Source organism: Aethina tumida, chromosome 3 (genome assembly GCF_024364675.1).
Source record: "Aethina tumida isolate Nest 87 chromosome 3, icAetTumi1.1, whole genome shotgun sequence".
NCBI lineage: Eukaryota > Metazoa > Arthropoda > Insecta > Coleoptera > Nitidulidae > Aethina > Aethina tumida.
This window is the reverse complement of record NC_065437.1, coordinates 28289024-28305827: the sequence shown is the minus strand read 5'-3', so window position 1 is coordinate 28305827 and position 16804 is coordinate 28289024. Positions and strand designations below refer to the sequence as shown.

The 16804-nt window shown below is 29.3% G+C and overlaps 1 protein-coding gene across 3 annotated transcripts; it reads right to left on the bottom strand.

The window, feature by feature from the left end:
• Positions 1–83: 83 nt before the first annotated feature.
• LOC109596633 (potassium channel subfamily K member 1-like) lies at positions 84–16318 on the bottom strand. Of its 3 annotated transcripts, none has more exons than XM_049964364.1 (6): positions 16132–16318; positions 8860–9040; positions 2309–2449; positions 2043–2252; positions 1114–1302; positions 84–1038 (listed from the first exon to the last, which is right to left on the bottom strand). In XM_049964364.1, the coding sequence occupies exons 2-6, from the start codon at positions 9035–9037 to the stop codon at positions 758–760; spliced, it is 999 nt and encodes a 332-aa protein (XP_049820321.1). In that variant the 5' UTR covers positions 9038–9040; positions 16132–16318; the 3' UTR covers positions 84–757. The 3 variants fall into 3 exon arrangements, with proteins under 3 accessions (XP_049820321.1, XP_049820322.1, XP_019867763.1); XM_049964365.1 differs by lacking the exon at positions 16132–16318 and adding an exon at positions 9379–9400; XM_020012204.2 differs by lacking the exons at positions 8860–9040; positions 16132–16318 and adding an exon at positions 2922–3389.
• Between the last annotated feature and the right edge of the window lie 486 nt (positions 16319–16804).

The window sequence follows — 16804 nt, the reverse complement described above, 5'->3', positions numbered from 1 at the left end:
TGCTTTGTTTTCAGTTCTTATATAAATGTAGGAATTTTTTGAGATCAGTTTAATTTCATATTAAAATTTAATGAAAAACAAAATTGCATTTCTATTTTTATTTGGTCCACAGTTACAGACAGAGTAATAATCTCACTAAACTAGGCGTACAATAGCACTCTATTCAAATGATCATAAGTACCATTCTAATATGTAATCATAAGACATTATACAGCCATTTTTATAAACTCATTTAATAACATATCAGTAAAATGCTGAGAGTATACAAAAAAGATAAAACTTACAAAAATATACTCTATAAATACTGTGCATTTGATGTGTGGTAATTCTAGCAAAATAGTTCAAAATCATATTAGTATTAGAGTTTGTGTAAGTGAATATACATATACATTACTAGTTAACATACTCGTTGGACTAACATGGATTTAAGTGAAATATGTTTATTTGATATGTTGAATATTAACAAATTAATAATACCTTCAGGGAACCAACATTTTCTTGAGTGATTTTTGATTATAACAATAAAACAGCTATAAACACATATTTTGGTGTTATAAGTAATATTGCATCGTTAGTTTTTAGTTGTTTCACAACTACTGTTATTTTGTACACGACTTCATGTTCAGTAATTATTTTTTATGTTGAAGAACAAGTAAAGCTGTTGGCTAAAATCTTATCCAGATTTATAATTATGTTAGCCCAATTTTATAGATTCCTCTAAGGTGTTCTACCTCTAAGTTTTACGTTAAGTGCACATTCAAGGAAGCCTAAGTTCTTTTATGGGACCTTCTTCAGGACTGGGGCTGTCATCTCTTCTTGACCGCACTCTCACCACTTGCCTGTGGTTGTTGTCGTCGCTTTGAGGACTGAACGTACCTCCCGCACCATAATGCAATCCTTGACCAGCCCCGGCAAGTCGTACCTTTTCTGAATTGGAGTCGTCGTTAGCGGTGAAAAGGAGACCTAGGTTTAACTGCGGAATGTCGTAGAATACTGCAAGTGTTAGCATCATGAAAGTTATTCCAAGGAACAAATAACCTGCAACACAGTTTTATCAGTGAATTTACCATTATGTTTAATAAACAATTAAAATTTCAGAAATCTTTCATTTACCTGTCGTTGCAATTTTGTACAGCGGCCTGTAAGGTTGATCAGGGGAGTCTCCTGGGATATAATCACCCAAGCCGATCGTAGTTAATGAAATAAAACAATAGTAGAAGGAGTCTAAGAAGTCCCATTCCGGTTCTATTGTAGCAAACACTGTAGCTGGTGCTATGAGAAATAGTCCTACCAATATTAATACTGAAACAAAAATATAAATCAACATATTTTTTAAGTGTAATAAAAAACTAAATAAATTTGTAAGTCACAATCTATAAATATATTTTCAATTGGATAATAAAAATTTTAGACGCAGATAAAGTAATTCTAACAAATAATGATGAATTTGGGAATTTTGTTTAAATTTAATAGAGAATCTCTAAAAGGTACGTAACATTGAGTACTTTGGTACTACTATGAGGTTTTTAACTGCCTGTATTGTAGTGTACAATCTAAACTAGGGCATCTTTTAATTTACGAAAACAATTCTACACGATAAATTTCCAATTATTAATTTTTTTGCAAGTTTATCAGTTTTTTCCTGAAGTGTCCTCCAATGACGTAAATGTAAATTCATGTTATTACTGATTAATAAAAATAAAAGCGCATATAATAGATATCATATCCGAACCCTTAAAAATTAAAATCATTAATCATTAAAAAGTTGATAATAATTAATCTCTACGTGAACTATATAATGAATTTATAAAAATTAGGGATGATTATATATTTATTAGTGTTAGTGTTTGTATGATTTTTACAAATAATAACTTCTTGAGTTTAAAAATAAAATGTGATGATTTATTATCAGACATTTATATCGCAGAAACAAAGTATATACTTAATGATAAACACAATCTTTAATGACATAAAATGTAAATAATAGATAAACAAATATGTTAAGAATTGCAAAAATAACAATATATCTTCGTTGAACTTACCGATTATGAAAAGATGCAATAAACGAATGTTGAATGGCTGATACAAGTGACCTAAACGGGAATTCAGCCACTGAAGCAGCCAAATTGTAGGAATGAGCAGTCTTTCAACCAGAGCAGATAGCAGTACTAATGTTAAAGGTATGCCCACTACTGCATACAGCATGCAAAATACTTTGCCACTTCGACTTAGTGGAGTCACATGACCGTATCCTACAACGTACTTATATTATCAACTGTTTACTCCATAAAAGGTGTAATAAAGATACCTATGGTTGTTACGACCGTACTGGAGAAAAATAATGATTGTCCGAAACTCCAATTGGGCTCTCCTGAAGCATTTCTGGCTGCTGATACGCCTCTGTTACTGGCTTTAACAACTTCCGTTAGCAAGTCCTCCAAAGCTTGATCTGTAAAAAATAACAATTAAAATAATCCGGTGTGACAAAAATGTATGAAAATATGAGTATATGCATTTATGTATATAAATTTCGTAATTCTTAATTACATATTACTTGACACCACGACCTTATGTTCGATAAGCAAATACCGGCTAGTCTACAACAACCAATAATCAATTTATAATACAAAAATTTCTTCTTAAAAAAATAATTTATTAAATGTAATTTCTAATTATGTGATTGGAAAATACAAAATCATTAAGAGAATTTCGTTTTTGCTTTAAGAACATTGTACAATACAAACACTTCATGAATTTTTAATTATTATCAAACGAATAAATCACGTTTTGACCTCTTTTCTTTTTCAATTTAAAATTTGATATATTAACTTTTATAAGTTATATCAAATTCGATTATTGTGGGGCACCACTTTTGTAAATATATCGTTGTCAAACAGGCATTAGTATAAATATATTATTACCTGAGACATTGGGATGATCGACAAGAAATTTGTGTATCGCAGTGTCCAACTTCGCTTTAAGAGCCTGCTCTTCAGGTGCTTCCAAAATACTAAATAGTGCTGCCCCGCAGCATAAGTACATTACATAAACAAATAAATAAAGGGAAAACAAAAACTCGGTTTTGCAAAGGCCTAATACTTTGGATCCCTCGTATTTTCTTGTATACGTGGGATAAAGCGGAATCTTTTCTTCGGGGATGCTGCCGTAATTTTTGTTAACCATTTTGGAAATAAATTAATCTAACTATATACACAAAAGTTCACTTCTTTCTTATTTATATACACTGTTATAAACTAGCACTGAGCACAATAATAAAATAGTTGGAAGATAGTTTGCACATAGTCCGTTCTTCCATACTTTCTGTTATAATTACTGAAAACACAATAATCAAAACTGCTGTGTGGTACTAAATGGTGTGGTACGCTACGACTTCGGTACTTGACTGAGCTCAAACTGGCTGTGGCCTGCTGTCTGCTTTACTTATCTTACATTAACTTGGAGATAAACATTTCAAAACATATGTATTTAATTCAATTAAATTAAATGTCGTCTCAGGTAGAATAATATACTTCCTTGTTATTTGCTATTTCAAATTGTCAGTTTTATTTTTCTAATATTTTAAATTTAATTAATATGTAATTAATGATTCATTTGAAATTCCAAAATACTTGTCTGTAATTTGTCTGTTCATATTATTATTGATTTATTGACTAAATGCCAATGAGTGTCTAACTAAATGAATAATAAACGTAAGTATAATGAATAACTAAACAGTAAACATACAAAAGTTGCCAGTTACAATTCATTCAATAATACCATTTTTAACAAATATAGTTTCCAGCTGTTAAATCCCAACACGTTCAAAATTCCCATTAGAAATTTTAATTTCAGATTTAATCAGATATCGTGGCAATTTTCATTAAAAACTTCATTTGGTCCAAACTCAATTAGAAACTTGCTGTTAATCAACTCGCATAAATTCACGTCGCCTCAGCCACGCTTAAGGACATCCAATTGAATTATCTTTGTGAGGAATAACAGTTTTTATATCTTTTGAACAAACACTTGGGAGCATTCGGAATGTTGGTGTATCAAAGAACCTGTGATAGAAATTGTTCACGAGTAAAGTGATCGATAAGCGATGAGCAGAGAGATATATTACTTTTGGCCTTTCCGCTGACAGAAGGAGAAACTGAAATTTTCGATACGTTTTAAGTATCTGGTATTTTCATCCCACGAGGATGCTATTGCCTGAAATATACAAGTTAGTTGTCCATTAGTATGACCAGCTTTAAACTCCCTTAAAGGCATTTGAGAAAAGGAGTCGTATTTAATATTGAATAAAATAAATAAATAAATTCTAGTTTAGAAAGTTTAAAGATTAATTACTAATTAATTAGCAAATTACAAACATGAAACATTAAGCTGTTATTTGCAATATCAAAATTTGGAATATTCAAAAGGATAAAAATAAACTTTTACTAGTAACATCAACAATGAAATAATAATAACAGCAGAAGACACATTTATAATTGGCGTCACAATGCCTAGTAGAGCAAAATTGCAACAGCCTCGTTATCACTTCCCGAATGTTTAAGTAAATAGACTTTGCAAAATAACATTGCTCACATGCTTGTCGTTGATCCGTACCGTAATCATACCTAATCGTGATTGATTTCAATTGGTAATCGCGTGGTGTATAGGATAAACAATACAAATCGTCTAGGTCATCGAATGAATTACCCCAATAGTTATCAAACATTACTATGACCCGTGAAAAATCCAAACGGATGAACCCATTAAAGTTATCGCATATTTATTTGTGTTCTATAATGTTGGACTCACATGATTTCGATACAGAACTCCCATTTGTAAAGTTCATTACGCTAAATTAAAAAATAATGGGCCTGGTCCAAGTGCACTTAAAGTAGATAACGAAAAAAGTGATTCACGTTTTTGGCTCATGATTTATTTGAATAAATTTTAGTATTATAGTTTAACACTTTTTCTTACGTCGTATTTTTTTTAAATAAATTTTCAGTTTAAATCTTCAGAAGCGCTACGTAACATTTGTTGTGATTTTGGAGGATGTTGTAAGTGATGAAGTCAATGATTTTGATTCCGTCGATTTAAAAGTGGCAATTGAAGATGAACAATGTTAAGGTTTTACTGAAACCTTTGACAACCAAGGAAAAAATGTCATGTAAAATTCTTGTGCAACATTTTTAGAAAGAAACCACACAATGATCTGAGATTAATCAACCATTAGAAAAATTTATGAATTTTATCAAAACGTTAGAAAAATGATTTTCACAAAATAAGGTATTTGACAATTGCCAATTCTCTCCTTATACACATCACCAAGCAGTCTTTTATGCGACAAAATATAGTCTGATTTGACAATTTTCTGGACAATGGATTGGAGCTGCTAGACCTGGTGAAACTGTATTTATAAAAAGTCTTAACCCAAAAAAGGTTTTGTATGATGGACTGTGGCTAGATAATCAACGCAATAATCTACTACTCCTAAATTGAAGGCGATGACGAAAGTGGTGTAGAGAACGACAACATTGGAATGTTCAATGGCATCAAATCGTCTTCTTTGATGAATCCCGATTCCGCTTGAGTTATATGGACACCGAACAATGGGCGTTATAGTATGGAGAGCTGTTGCTCATGGAAGTACAACGTTATCTTTAGGGTTAGTTTAAACTTTTTTGACGAGATCCATGTGAATGTGATGCCATGGCCAGTGAGACCCCGACCCATAGTACCCATAGAACATGTTTGGGGTATGGTGGGTAGAAGGCTACGAAAATTACTCCAACCCCCATGGACCTTAAAGGTTCTAAGACATGAAATACAGATAGGGATACTATACCTCATGAAATAGAAGACCTCATTAATTCAATGACAAGACGTGTTGGGAAGCGTTTCAATAACCTCGATAGACAAACACATCTTTGATATTTTATTTCCAATTTTTAATCGTTTACAATATTAAATTTGAACATTCCCTTCTTAGTGTTGCAATGTTTGTCAGTGAGTATATAATTGTGTATTGAAATTTCTAATACTATGAACGATGCCTTCTTTAAAAGGAGCAGTTTCTAAAATAATTTAAATATAAAATCATAGCTGATATATTTAAAATATTATTGTTAAATAACTATAGTTACAGTTATGTTAATAGATTAATGTCATAAATGAAAATTATTTATTTTTGTCATAAAAAAATGCTTGTCACTTTTTAGAAAAACGTTCATAAGATGTCTAAATTAAAAGATGGTTAAATCGTTGCCTAAAGTTTTATATCATGGAACAAAGGTTTTTGCCAAATCCCTGTACAAATCAATCCAGGACGAAATCGAAATGAGTCGACAGGCAGCGAAGGCTCGCTATTCGGGGGAATCACAAAAAATTGCGGCGAAAAAAAACGAAATCTCCTTGAGAGAATCGAAACAAATTATGAACGTAGACGAACTGGACAGAGAATTAATCCAGAAAAAATACAAATACTTATTCCACGCCAATAGTCCTTCGAATGGTGGATCGCTTTATTTACAATCGAAGATATTTAGAGCTAAAGAGAGAATAGATAAAGAATTAAACAGTCAAATTAAAAATGAAAACAAGTTACAATGTAAAAATTAATCAGTTTCAATAAATTTAATGTCCCCACAAATGTTATTAATTTGCGACGACGATGTTTAACATTTAATTACAGTTAAATAAGTAGATACCTCAAGTTACTTGATTTTAAGGTAGGGTAAGTTACTTATTCAATCTTTTATATTTTAAAAATATGGGTATTAAAATCACATCAATACTGCTTAATTAATACCTGTCCTTTATTTTATTAACACAGTCAAAAAATATGACACACAAATGTGGTAAATAATCTATATTTTCCTCTTTATATAAACAGGACGAAAATGGATGGGTTTGACGTGAATGGAATCTATAAACTTTGTGAGCGGCTGATATAAAACACAATACATCCATCAGACAAGGGACACTGTGAATTATTAAATCAAAATTTCCACGGATATTCGAAAAGTAATTTGAATTGAATTATTTACATACGTCGAGCACACATTTGTGCGTTCATGGTTCAATTTATTAAATCTACTTTTTTATTGAAGGATCCTGGGAATTTGTACTGCAGGAAATTAAAATCGAAACCGAATGGAAATTGAAAAACGTTTCAAAAATTGTAAACTTAATTTAAATAACCACTTGGACAATATCATAATTCACGTACGTGTTAATGAAATGTGTTAGAATTCACTCAATTTTTCTGATAAATTATGGCCGTGTAACATGCATGCAAATTACTTCGATTAAATGACTGAGACGGAAAACTGATTATAATTTGCTAAAAGTTAACTAATTCGTAATCTCAATATTTTGTTTTTGTTGAGTCTTATTTTATTAAATATAGTAAGTTGAGGTATATTTTTATTTATATTAATAAATAATTTATGCGAATAATCAATATTTTGCTACAGTTGTAACGTATGGAAAATTACTGAAGATATTAGTAATTTACTGATTAAATTAATTGCTCCATTTTTTGACGCAGAAATTTATTATTAGCCAGCGCAATTTCCATGTTTATATCATAATAAATATTGGTTAAGACAATAAAATTAATCTTTATTATTATAAAAAGTCAACCACATCAGTATAATGTTAACCAAAGTAGTGTGCAAATCAAAAATAGAATTTTATAACCTTTTAATTTTGTTAAATATGTCGATAAACTGTTAAAAATATCCCTTTCATCCTGTTTGAAACAAGTTTATCCATAAAATATTTGTTTTCTTGACCTACGGTGCATCTCTTTATGCATTTTTGCAGTCATCCCCAAAGTGGAAAAATTGTTATTTCAGCTTGTTGCAGATAAACCTGTCCATTTTTGTATTGCCTTGTGTAATAAACTAATTAGTTGAATGTTTGTGCCGAAATTGAAAGATAATATGCTTCTGTTTAAATAGACATTTGTTACTTGATTCATTTTACTCTAATTGAGTAAACATTAAAATACACTACTGTATATTCTCAATGAACTATACAAAAGTTTCAACACATACACAAAAGGTAATGAAATAAAACAAGAAATATTGTGAAACTTTAAAAGCAGTTAAGCTTTGTATCAGTAGCAGCTACTGTATTCGTTTAAGGTGGCAAAAATTCAATATCCCCTATCAACTTGGAACGATAAATTTGATTGGCAACAGTAAGTAATGAATAAATTATTTTGCTGTCCATGTCTTTTATTTTCAAATCGTAGTGAAGTTATTTGATATGACAGGGTATTTGTGTGATTTGAAAAATCTATCTTGCAAACTAAATTTACAAGACAAAAGAACTGATCATTCGAATATAAAAGTTGTTAATTATGCGTAAATAAAAATAAAATATTGTTTTAGTACAATATACAATGTGTCTCTACAGGCTCAACCTCACGAGCCGCCACTGCTTTGTATTAACAGTATCATATGAGTTTTGTTTCGGCACATGTTCACACATGTTACTCAAAAATAAAGCAACGAAATGCAAATTTCTAAACGATTACGTTTTAAATTTCATTGTAAAACCGTTCAAATTGAAATTCGCTAAACGCATATTAATGTCAGTGAGGCTTGGTTTCCGCATTCAATTTTGTGGAAAAGACCGTAATACATTGTTATGAAAATTGGAACAATATTTAGCTTAATATCGTGGATTTCATGAGGTTGACACGGCTTTATTGCTTTCAGAACATGCGGTAAGCCTCTTTCGTGCAAAATTAACGTACAGCTTGGCTTTTTACAAAATGCGTTCAGTATAATGCAATTTTAAATGTCAAATCTCAATTCTTACAGGGAACATAATATAATGAATTTTACTCACCGGAGACGCAACGGTGGTTAGTCAGAAAATCGGATCTCAGGTTCCTAAGGTTCTTCACCTTTTGTACCTCCTCGGGTCCTTCGATCGCCGAAAAAACTACGGCACCTAATGCCAAGAACAGGACGTATCCGACGACGAAAATAAAAAAACGCAGAAGCCCACGGCTGGTCAGTGTCATCTTCTGAAACAACACGTTAATTTAAAACTAAAGGTGCAACTGGCATGAAGATTAAGCGAAAAATGTAAATGAATAGAATACGTAATTTTGCCTTATCAATTCAAAGCTATGCAAATTGTTATATATAGATTGGGAATGACATTCCGTAAGAATTAAATGGAAATTACTATACTAATGTATAAGACAATGGTAATGTGTAGGAAATTCGAAGTAAGGGGAAGAAAAAAAGTGTTTTAAACAATATATTTGTTTTTGTTCATATACTGTATAATTTTTTATATATCCTGAAAAGATCTTTCAAAGCATTCATAAGCTAGGATAAAGTGTTCAGAAATACCTACTAGCTATCGAGGTTTTTAAAAATTGTATGTGTTCAACACATAAATTACGATATGTTTTGACTTTTGACATATTTGATGTAAATTAATGTTTAAAGTCACAAAACTAACTTTAATCCCTCACTACTATTCAATTTTTATTTGACTCTCAGATCCATCATACAACTGCCGATTCTTGAGAAAAATGATACATGAAATTCGACGAATAATAATGAAGGAAATATAACTAAGCGTATAAGAGGATGAAAAGAAAAAAGTATATGATAATGGAAACCGTTGTTCTTGTGTAACAATATTACTTATAAAACACGTTTGAATGGCTTTGATAGACAGGTTTTATAGTTCTAATTTTAATGTATAAGAACGAAATGCCCGAAACAATATAAAATATGAACTTTTATAACATTTTTCTTTCCACTATATTTTATTTTTATGACATGCTACGCTTCAGCCAGTTTATTTTTATTATGTTGTGGTAATTTTTAATCAATACTAAATTAATAATAGATGTACAGGTTTGACTTTGACTCCTATACTCATATGTAAAGCAACAAATTAAAGAACATATTTACATATATATATATATTTAATACAGTTGATTTTATAATTTCAGTGTCCAACATCGTTCCTTGAAGTTAAAAATATCTAGAGGTGTTCATTTATCGATACAAATTAAACTACAAATTGTAGAAAAGTTCCGGAATGGTGAAAAGCAGAGCAATATTGGTGTCGATTTAAATTTAAACAAACCAATCATTTGGAGGACGATTTCCAATTTTACCAGAAGTAATACACTGGAAGGAAGAATTTAGGGAAACTAAATTTTTTAATACGGGAAACGATTGACTTATTAGCTGAAAAAAGTCAACCGCATCAGGATAATGGTAATCAAAGTATAAATATGTATTAATCAAACGTTCAATTGTATAACTTTAATTTTCTTAAATCAGAAGTAGAACAGTTAAAAATAGTCCTTCCTCCTTGTAGGAAACAACTTTATCTTTAAAATATTTGTTTTCCTGACCTACAGTGCATAGACGGTTTGTGCGTTTTTGCAAAAAATTGTTATTTCATCTTGTTACAGATAAACCTGTCCATTTTTGTGTTGCCATGTGAAATAAACTAATTAGTTGAATGTTTGTGAGGAAATTGAAAGATAATATAATTCTCTTTAAATAGACATTTGTTATTTGATTAAGTAACCATTTAAATACGCCACTGTAAGTTTTAAATGAACTATACAAAAGTTTCAACATATAAACAAGGGTTAATAAAATTCAACAATAAATATGTGAAACTACAACTTAGCCAGTTTCTCAAAAATTTTTAATATGGGATACGATTGACCTGTTTAGCTGTAGACTCTTATCCATCTCTTCTTGTTTCTCTCGGTCGTGGTAACGCAGAATTATAATTTTTCTTACAGTCTCAGTTCGACCAATGATAATAATTATATTAAGCAATAGAATGCTAGTAAATAATCTATTTAAATTCACAGATCAATGAAAAATTGTAAAAGTAAAAGATTGCTATAATTTTTTCTGTTGAAAAAAAGTAATAGCATCCCATTGAAGTAGAATGACTCATATTTTAATATACTTTAAATTGCTATAATTATGGGCAAAAAAGTAATCTTCAAAATTTAACTTTTCAAATTAATTAGTTTACGTGTAAATTTTTGCGTCGTAAATATAGTATAACAATGTCACATTAGTTAATACTTATTTTCTGGGGAAATTAACATTATCTTAATCCTTTTGTTTCTAATTCTAATTACAATAAAACACAAATTTACTATTAACATTATCTCTATTTTAATTAAGTTAATTTTGTAAAAAATTGTTAAACATCACCTGTCGTATCTAAAATCGCACCCGGAATTTTTAATTAAATTTTAACCGTAACTCGACTATCAAAGTTTACCTCGAGTAAATTAATTTTTTATCATCATTAAAGACGGAACAGAGAACTCCGTTGAAACTTTGAAGAAATTTCCACCCGAAATACTTATATTTCACGTCTGAATTACTTATGGTTTCTTGAATAAAAAATTGGTCATTGTCTTCAACTTCTCGATATAATTTAGTAAATGGAAACAAAAAGAAAAATATAATTTTTAGTGTTTTTAAAATGTACATATTAATTAATTGAGAAATTAACAATTTCATTTGCATGGTAAGTGGAATACAAATATAATATATGTCAATAAATAAAAAGTAAACATTTTTTAAACGAAGATTTATCGCTTTGTCAAAGGTCGGATTTATGAAGGGCGTTTTGAACTGACTTCAACACTAAATTTATTGGGGTATAAAAGAAACATAAATCTGGCTAGTTTTCCAGTCCTGCTTTACACTATCGCATAAAATTTTCATATTTCAGTCCTGGTTTAAATTTAAACGGGTAATTTTTTTAAATATATTAAAGTCACTACCATGATACTTTGTCTGAGATAAAGTTATTGAACTTTATGTAGAATCTTGAAAGTTTTTATGAAATATTTATGTTTCGAGGTGAATGAAGAATCCAGGCTCGCAACAAGGGGAGTCTGTTGATTTTATTAATTTTCCACGAAACATTTGTATACAAACTACGTATTAGGCTAAGAAAATCCCTCTTTCCCAGGTAGTCAGTCTTTTCGGTTAAAATCAATATTTGTATAATATTACTCGTTAAAATTTAATATTTGAAACTTGAGTAACTGAATAAAAGAAATGTGGTCAATATGAAATATGTTTTAATAAATGTCCCAATTTCCTGACAATGTTGGTGTTCTGATAGAATAAATGAATTTATGAATTTTGAGATGAAATGGATAAATTTAAAATATATATTAAAAAGTATTGGGATTCCGATGCGAATATCTTCTAAATGGTTAGAGTAATCGATTAACCACAGACCTTTATTGTACAGGGTGTAAATTCTTACAAAAATATATGTTGACCATTTTATAATATTTACTTATATACGAGTTAATAATTAATTTATTTTATTATCAAAGCAGTTACAAGTGAAAAAATGAAATTATTTAGTGTTAAATTATTCCTAGACTATTTTTATAAGTCAGAAAATACTACTAAAAACAGCTTTAAACTTTGATTTGGGTTAAACCTAAGTATGTTAAACTTTTAAGACGCATCTTTCGCTAAACTTATAAGTGTATACTTGTTTTTATAATTAAGCTTATTATTCACTTAATAATTACAGTTAAAAGTATTAATTTAAAATTTATAAGAAGAGTTAAATAATATTTTACTTATAATAAAATTAAAATTATCAATTTTATTGATCATTAAACAATTATATTATTTAGATCGTTAACTTGGTTGCATACAATAAACTGAAAATTTAATTATCGCGTTTTTATAATATAATTTAAGTGACAACAATTTACTTTTATGTTTTTGTAATGTGTGTATTCACTTAAAATTTTAAACAGAAAATTTAATTATCGCGTTTAATTCCTTTAAATCGAACTTTTCCGTTTGATTCAATATAAATTTTCAAAGATATGCTTTCAGCTTACTTCAACACAAAAAAATGTGCTTATTAAAGTTTGTTAATAAGTAGTTTACTTTACAATACTGCATATTGCTAATTTAGATTGGACACAATGGTTTAATTAAAGCAACTTGTAACAAAAGTCTCCCGTCGTTTGGACTGGTCATATTTAATGAGTTAAGTTTCAAATTATATTTCCTGATTAGTCTGTTCAAGTTTCAGAACTGTTCAAAAGAACTGTTCAACGGAATTACGAAGAATTGCTTTTAGTTCTCAAATGGTAATTGGCAAAACAAAAAGAAAAAAGGTGAATTCTCGATACGCTGGTTCTCTAAGATTCCAGTCTAATTATTATTGCTGGTTCACTGTAGAACAGTAAGTCAGATTTATTGTGTATTGCAAACATCAACTTTATGTTGTTGCTCTCATCAAAGAAAATGGTTTAATTAAGTGAACTTATGGCGGAAGCTGTCTGCTCCGTACGCTGAACTATTTAATGAATCTGAAGTAATATTTTCCAGGTCGTTCACGTTTCAAGACATGAAAACGAGCTCTTTGTTTTTATTCTTTGTCTGTTTTTTTAGAGATAAAAGCTTTGTACAAGGGAATTCTTTTAATGTATCATAAAGTTGTTGTTACCAGTGAGCTACACTATTTGCATAAATAAAAAATACCATGCACATGCATTATTGACATTTTTATTTTTTATTTTGATCAATAAACAATATTATTGTTTCAAGGTTCTTAGTTCCTTTGTTTAGATTTTATCTTGATAATTATGGATAGTTTAACTGTTTTCTTTGTTTAAATTGCAATCTTCAGAATTGAGAATTTTTCTATCTTTATTTTTTCTAATATTTCTTTATAAAGATGATTCAAATTATCTGAGTACAGCTGATATAATCAAATTTCTTGAAATATTTTATGATTTTCAGCCATTTAAGGAGAAACAATTCCAATATTTGGGTTTTAGATTTTTAATCGATAGTTCAATTTAAAAATGGCAAGCCCAACAGATTCAAATTGGATAAAAAAATGGAAATATTGTGACTGAAAGGAGAAAAAAACTAGTGTATAAAGCTGATGAATCTCGATAATTTTCATTCATGTAAATTATCCACACCAATGATAAATCAAATTTTATGTAATTACATTTCTAATTATATTTGTTACTCTATGAACAACAAACTTCCGCTCATATGTAGAGCAAATTTTTATTTGCTTTGATAAAAGTATACGTTTATTTATTGTCAGTTATGCAGTACGTTTGATAACAACAACACGGCTATATAATTGTTTATTATTGGCTTTAATTATGTATTTATTATTATTTGAATAAAATTCAGGAATCAAAAATATAAAATAAAATATCCTATCTTAATATCCTTTATTTAGTATCTAGTAGCATATCCCTTATTCTTAATAACTTCTAAACACCATTTCTCATTGATTTCAATATAATCGTTCGATATTTCTTTCCACTAATTTTGAACTTCTACGTAGAGTTCATTCAAATTTGACAGTCTTTTTGCATGGATTTTCAATTAGATTTATTTCTTTAACTAACTTAGACGTGTGTTTCGGATCGTTATTTGTTGGAAGGTCCACCTGAAACTCATCTTATCTTCGGCAAGTGGAAGTATAAGATTCTCCAGAATGTCACGATAATCAAAACGATTCACTACCCCTTCTACTTTAACCAGCCCATGCCAAAGCCAGAAAGGCATCCCCAAACAACAACACCTCCTCCTTTCATTAGTTGGTCTCTCACCCATGAAATGCCATCAAATTTAAATAATTGGAATCGACTTTCATCGGAAAACTAGATTGTTTTCCATTGTCCATCTCTCCAGTTCACATATTCTCTTGCAAAAAGTAGACTCGCTGCTTTATATTTTTGTAGAAATGAAGGGTTGCATTGGTGATTTTGTTCCATAGAAATCAGCTTTCTTTAGTCTTTAGTCTTTAGACTTCGTTTATTTTTTGATTTATGGGAGATGCACTACTTCTGTGAACTCCTCACAGTGTATTATTTATATTAAAATTATAAATTGTCATCGATATGATCGATTTGTATTTAAAATCGACTGCAATTTTACTTTGTTTTTTGCCATTTCAGAACCTACAATTTGTTATTTAATGTTATTTAATTTGTATCGATAAATTAACACCTCTAGATATTTTTAACTTTAAGGAACGATGTCGGACACAGAATTAAATTGTAAAATCAACTGTATTAAATATACGGTTTGGTTGCTTTACTTAAAGAGAATCGATCTTTTAATAAATTAATTTAATTTGTTGATCTGCACATGAGTGACATAGTAATTCATTTATATATATATATATATATATATATATATATATATATATATATATATATATAGTAATTCATATATTTTTCTTTTCATCATAATCATTATAAATCCAATTTTCGTCTAAAATTCTAAACTTAGAATTTTAATCTTATTTATGGTTGAGAAAATTATTCAGATGGCGAATGTGACAGAAAATCAGTTATTGTTCATCCGTCCGAATAATTTACTCTATTCAATTATTATTCATCTCCATCCGGCTTCTCGTTTATAATGGATTAAGTAAAATAATAAATTGATAAACAGAAATTATTCTAAATGTACGAATATATGTTACATTGCTGAAATTTATTTATTTATTGTATATGTTTATTTTTATCACCGTAAATAACAAATTTCATATTGGATTAATAATATACGATATACAAATATTTGATATTGTTTTACTGGTAAATTGAATATCTATATTTAATTTTGACTAATTGTTTTGTTTATGGTGGCTACGCCGGTATCAATACCACTAGGAAACTTTTAATTCATTTGTACTTTTATTGTATTTCGCCTTGAAATAAACGAGTAAATCGATTTTAAAGGTACATAAATAATAGACGCATTAATTTATCTATAAAGTATGTGTGATTATATACACTTTTGTATTTGAATTATTATTAATATTTGATGGAAACGTTATTTTTAGTTTAATATCTTATTCATTAAATATCAGAAGAAATCAAAATGTTATATTAATTAATATATTTAATATTATTGTATATCATTCCATTTTTATTCAATGATTTTATAAAAATTAATATTTTTCTAATAATTTTGTTATAACAATTCAAGCTAAAAATATGAAATAATTAAATGATACGAAATAAAATTACATTGAATTTTATTAATAAAAAAAGGAAAATCATTAAAACACATACTCGTAACTTACCCCGGGTCTACATATTGTCGGTGGTCATTGTCGGGTGGATGAGGTACGGTGAGTGAAATTGTGCAGACTATGGAGACGTTTCCTGTAATTGACGTAAGTAACACTGGCTGATTGACTGGTCGTAACCCTTCCGAGGGCGGAAAGGACCTGAAAGGACCTTCTACTCAACTGAACATGATGAATTAACCTGTGGCTGTGACGCGCGGCGTTTCTCGCGGCCCTCGACGTCCATACGCCATTCGTCTCTACGCCCGAGGGGAGGAACTCGGTCTTTGTGGCGGGGACAGTTATTCTTTCTTCGTTTGCGGTTACGCCAACAATTTGACTTTGTGTTTTTGAGTGTTTTAATTATTGAAAACGAATTGTACCATCCTAAAAAAGGTCTGGTTTGTAGTATTGATTGGTCACAAGTAATTGGTGAATGCGCCAGTTTGTCCGTTGGTATATCTTGTATTTTAATTTTCAGTAATAATTTAAGATAAATACAACACATTTTGTGCACATTTTAATATTCATAATATGAATTTTAAAGAATATTTTTGAGTACAATTCACATTTATTTTCAATAAAGTATTAATTTTATCGTTTATGTAATAAAATTACTAAAGTGAACAAATGATTCAAATCCATTAAGATGTCAGTCCCTTAACTACGACGGAAACCATAATGAAGA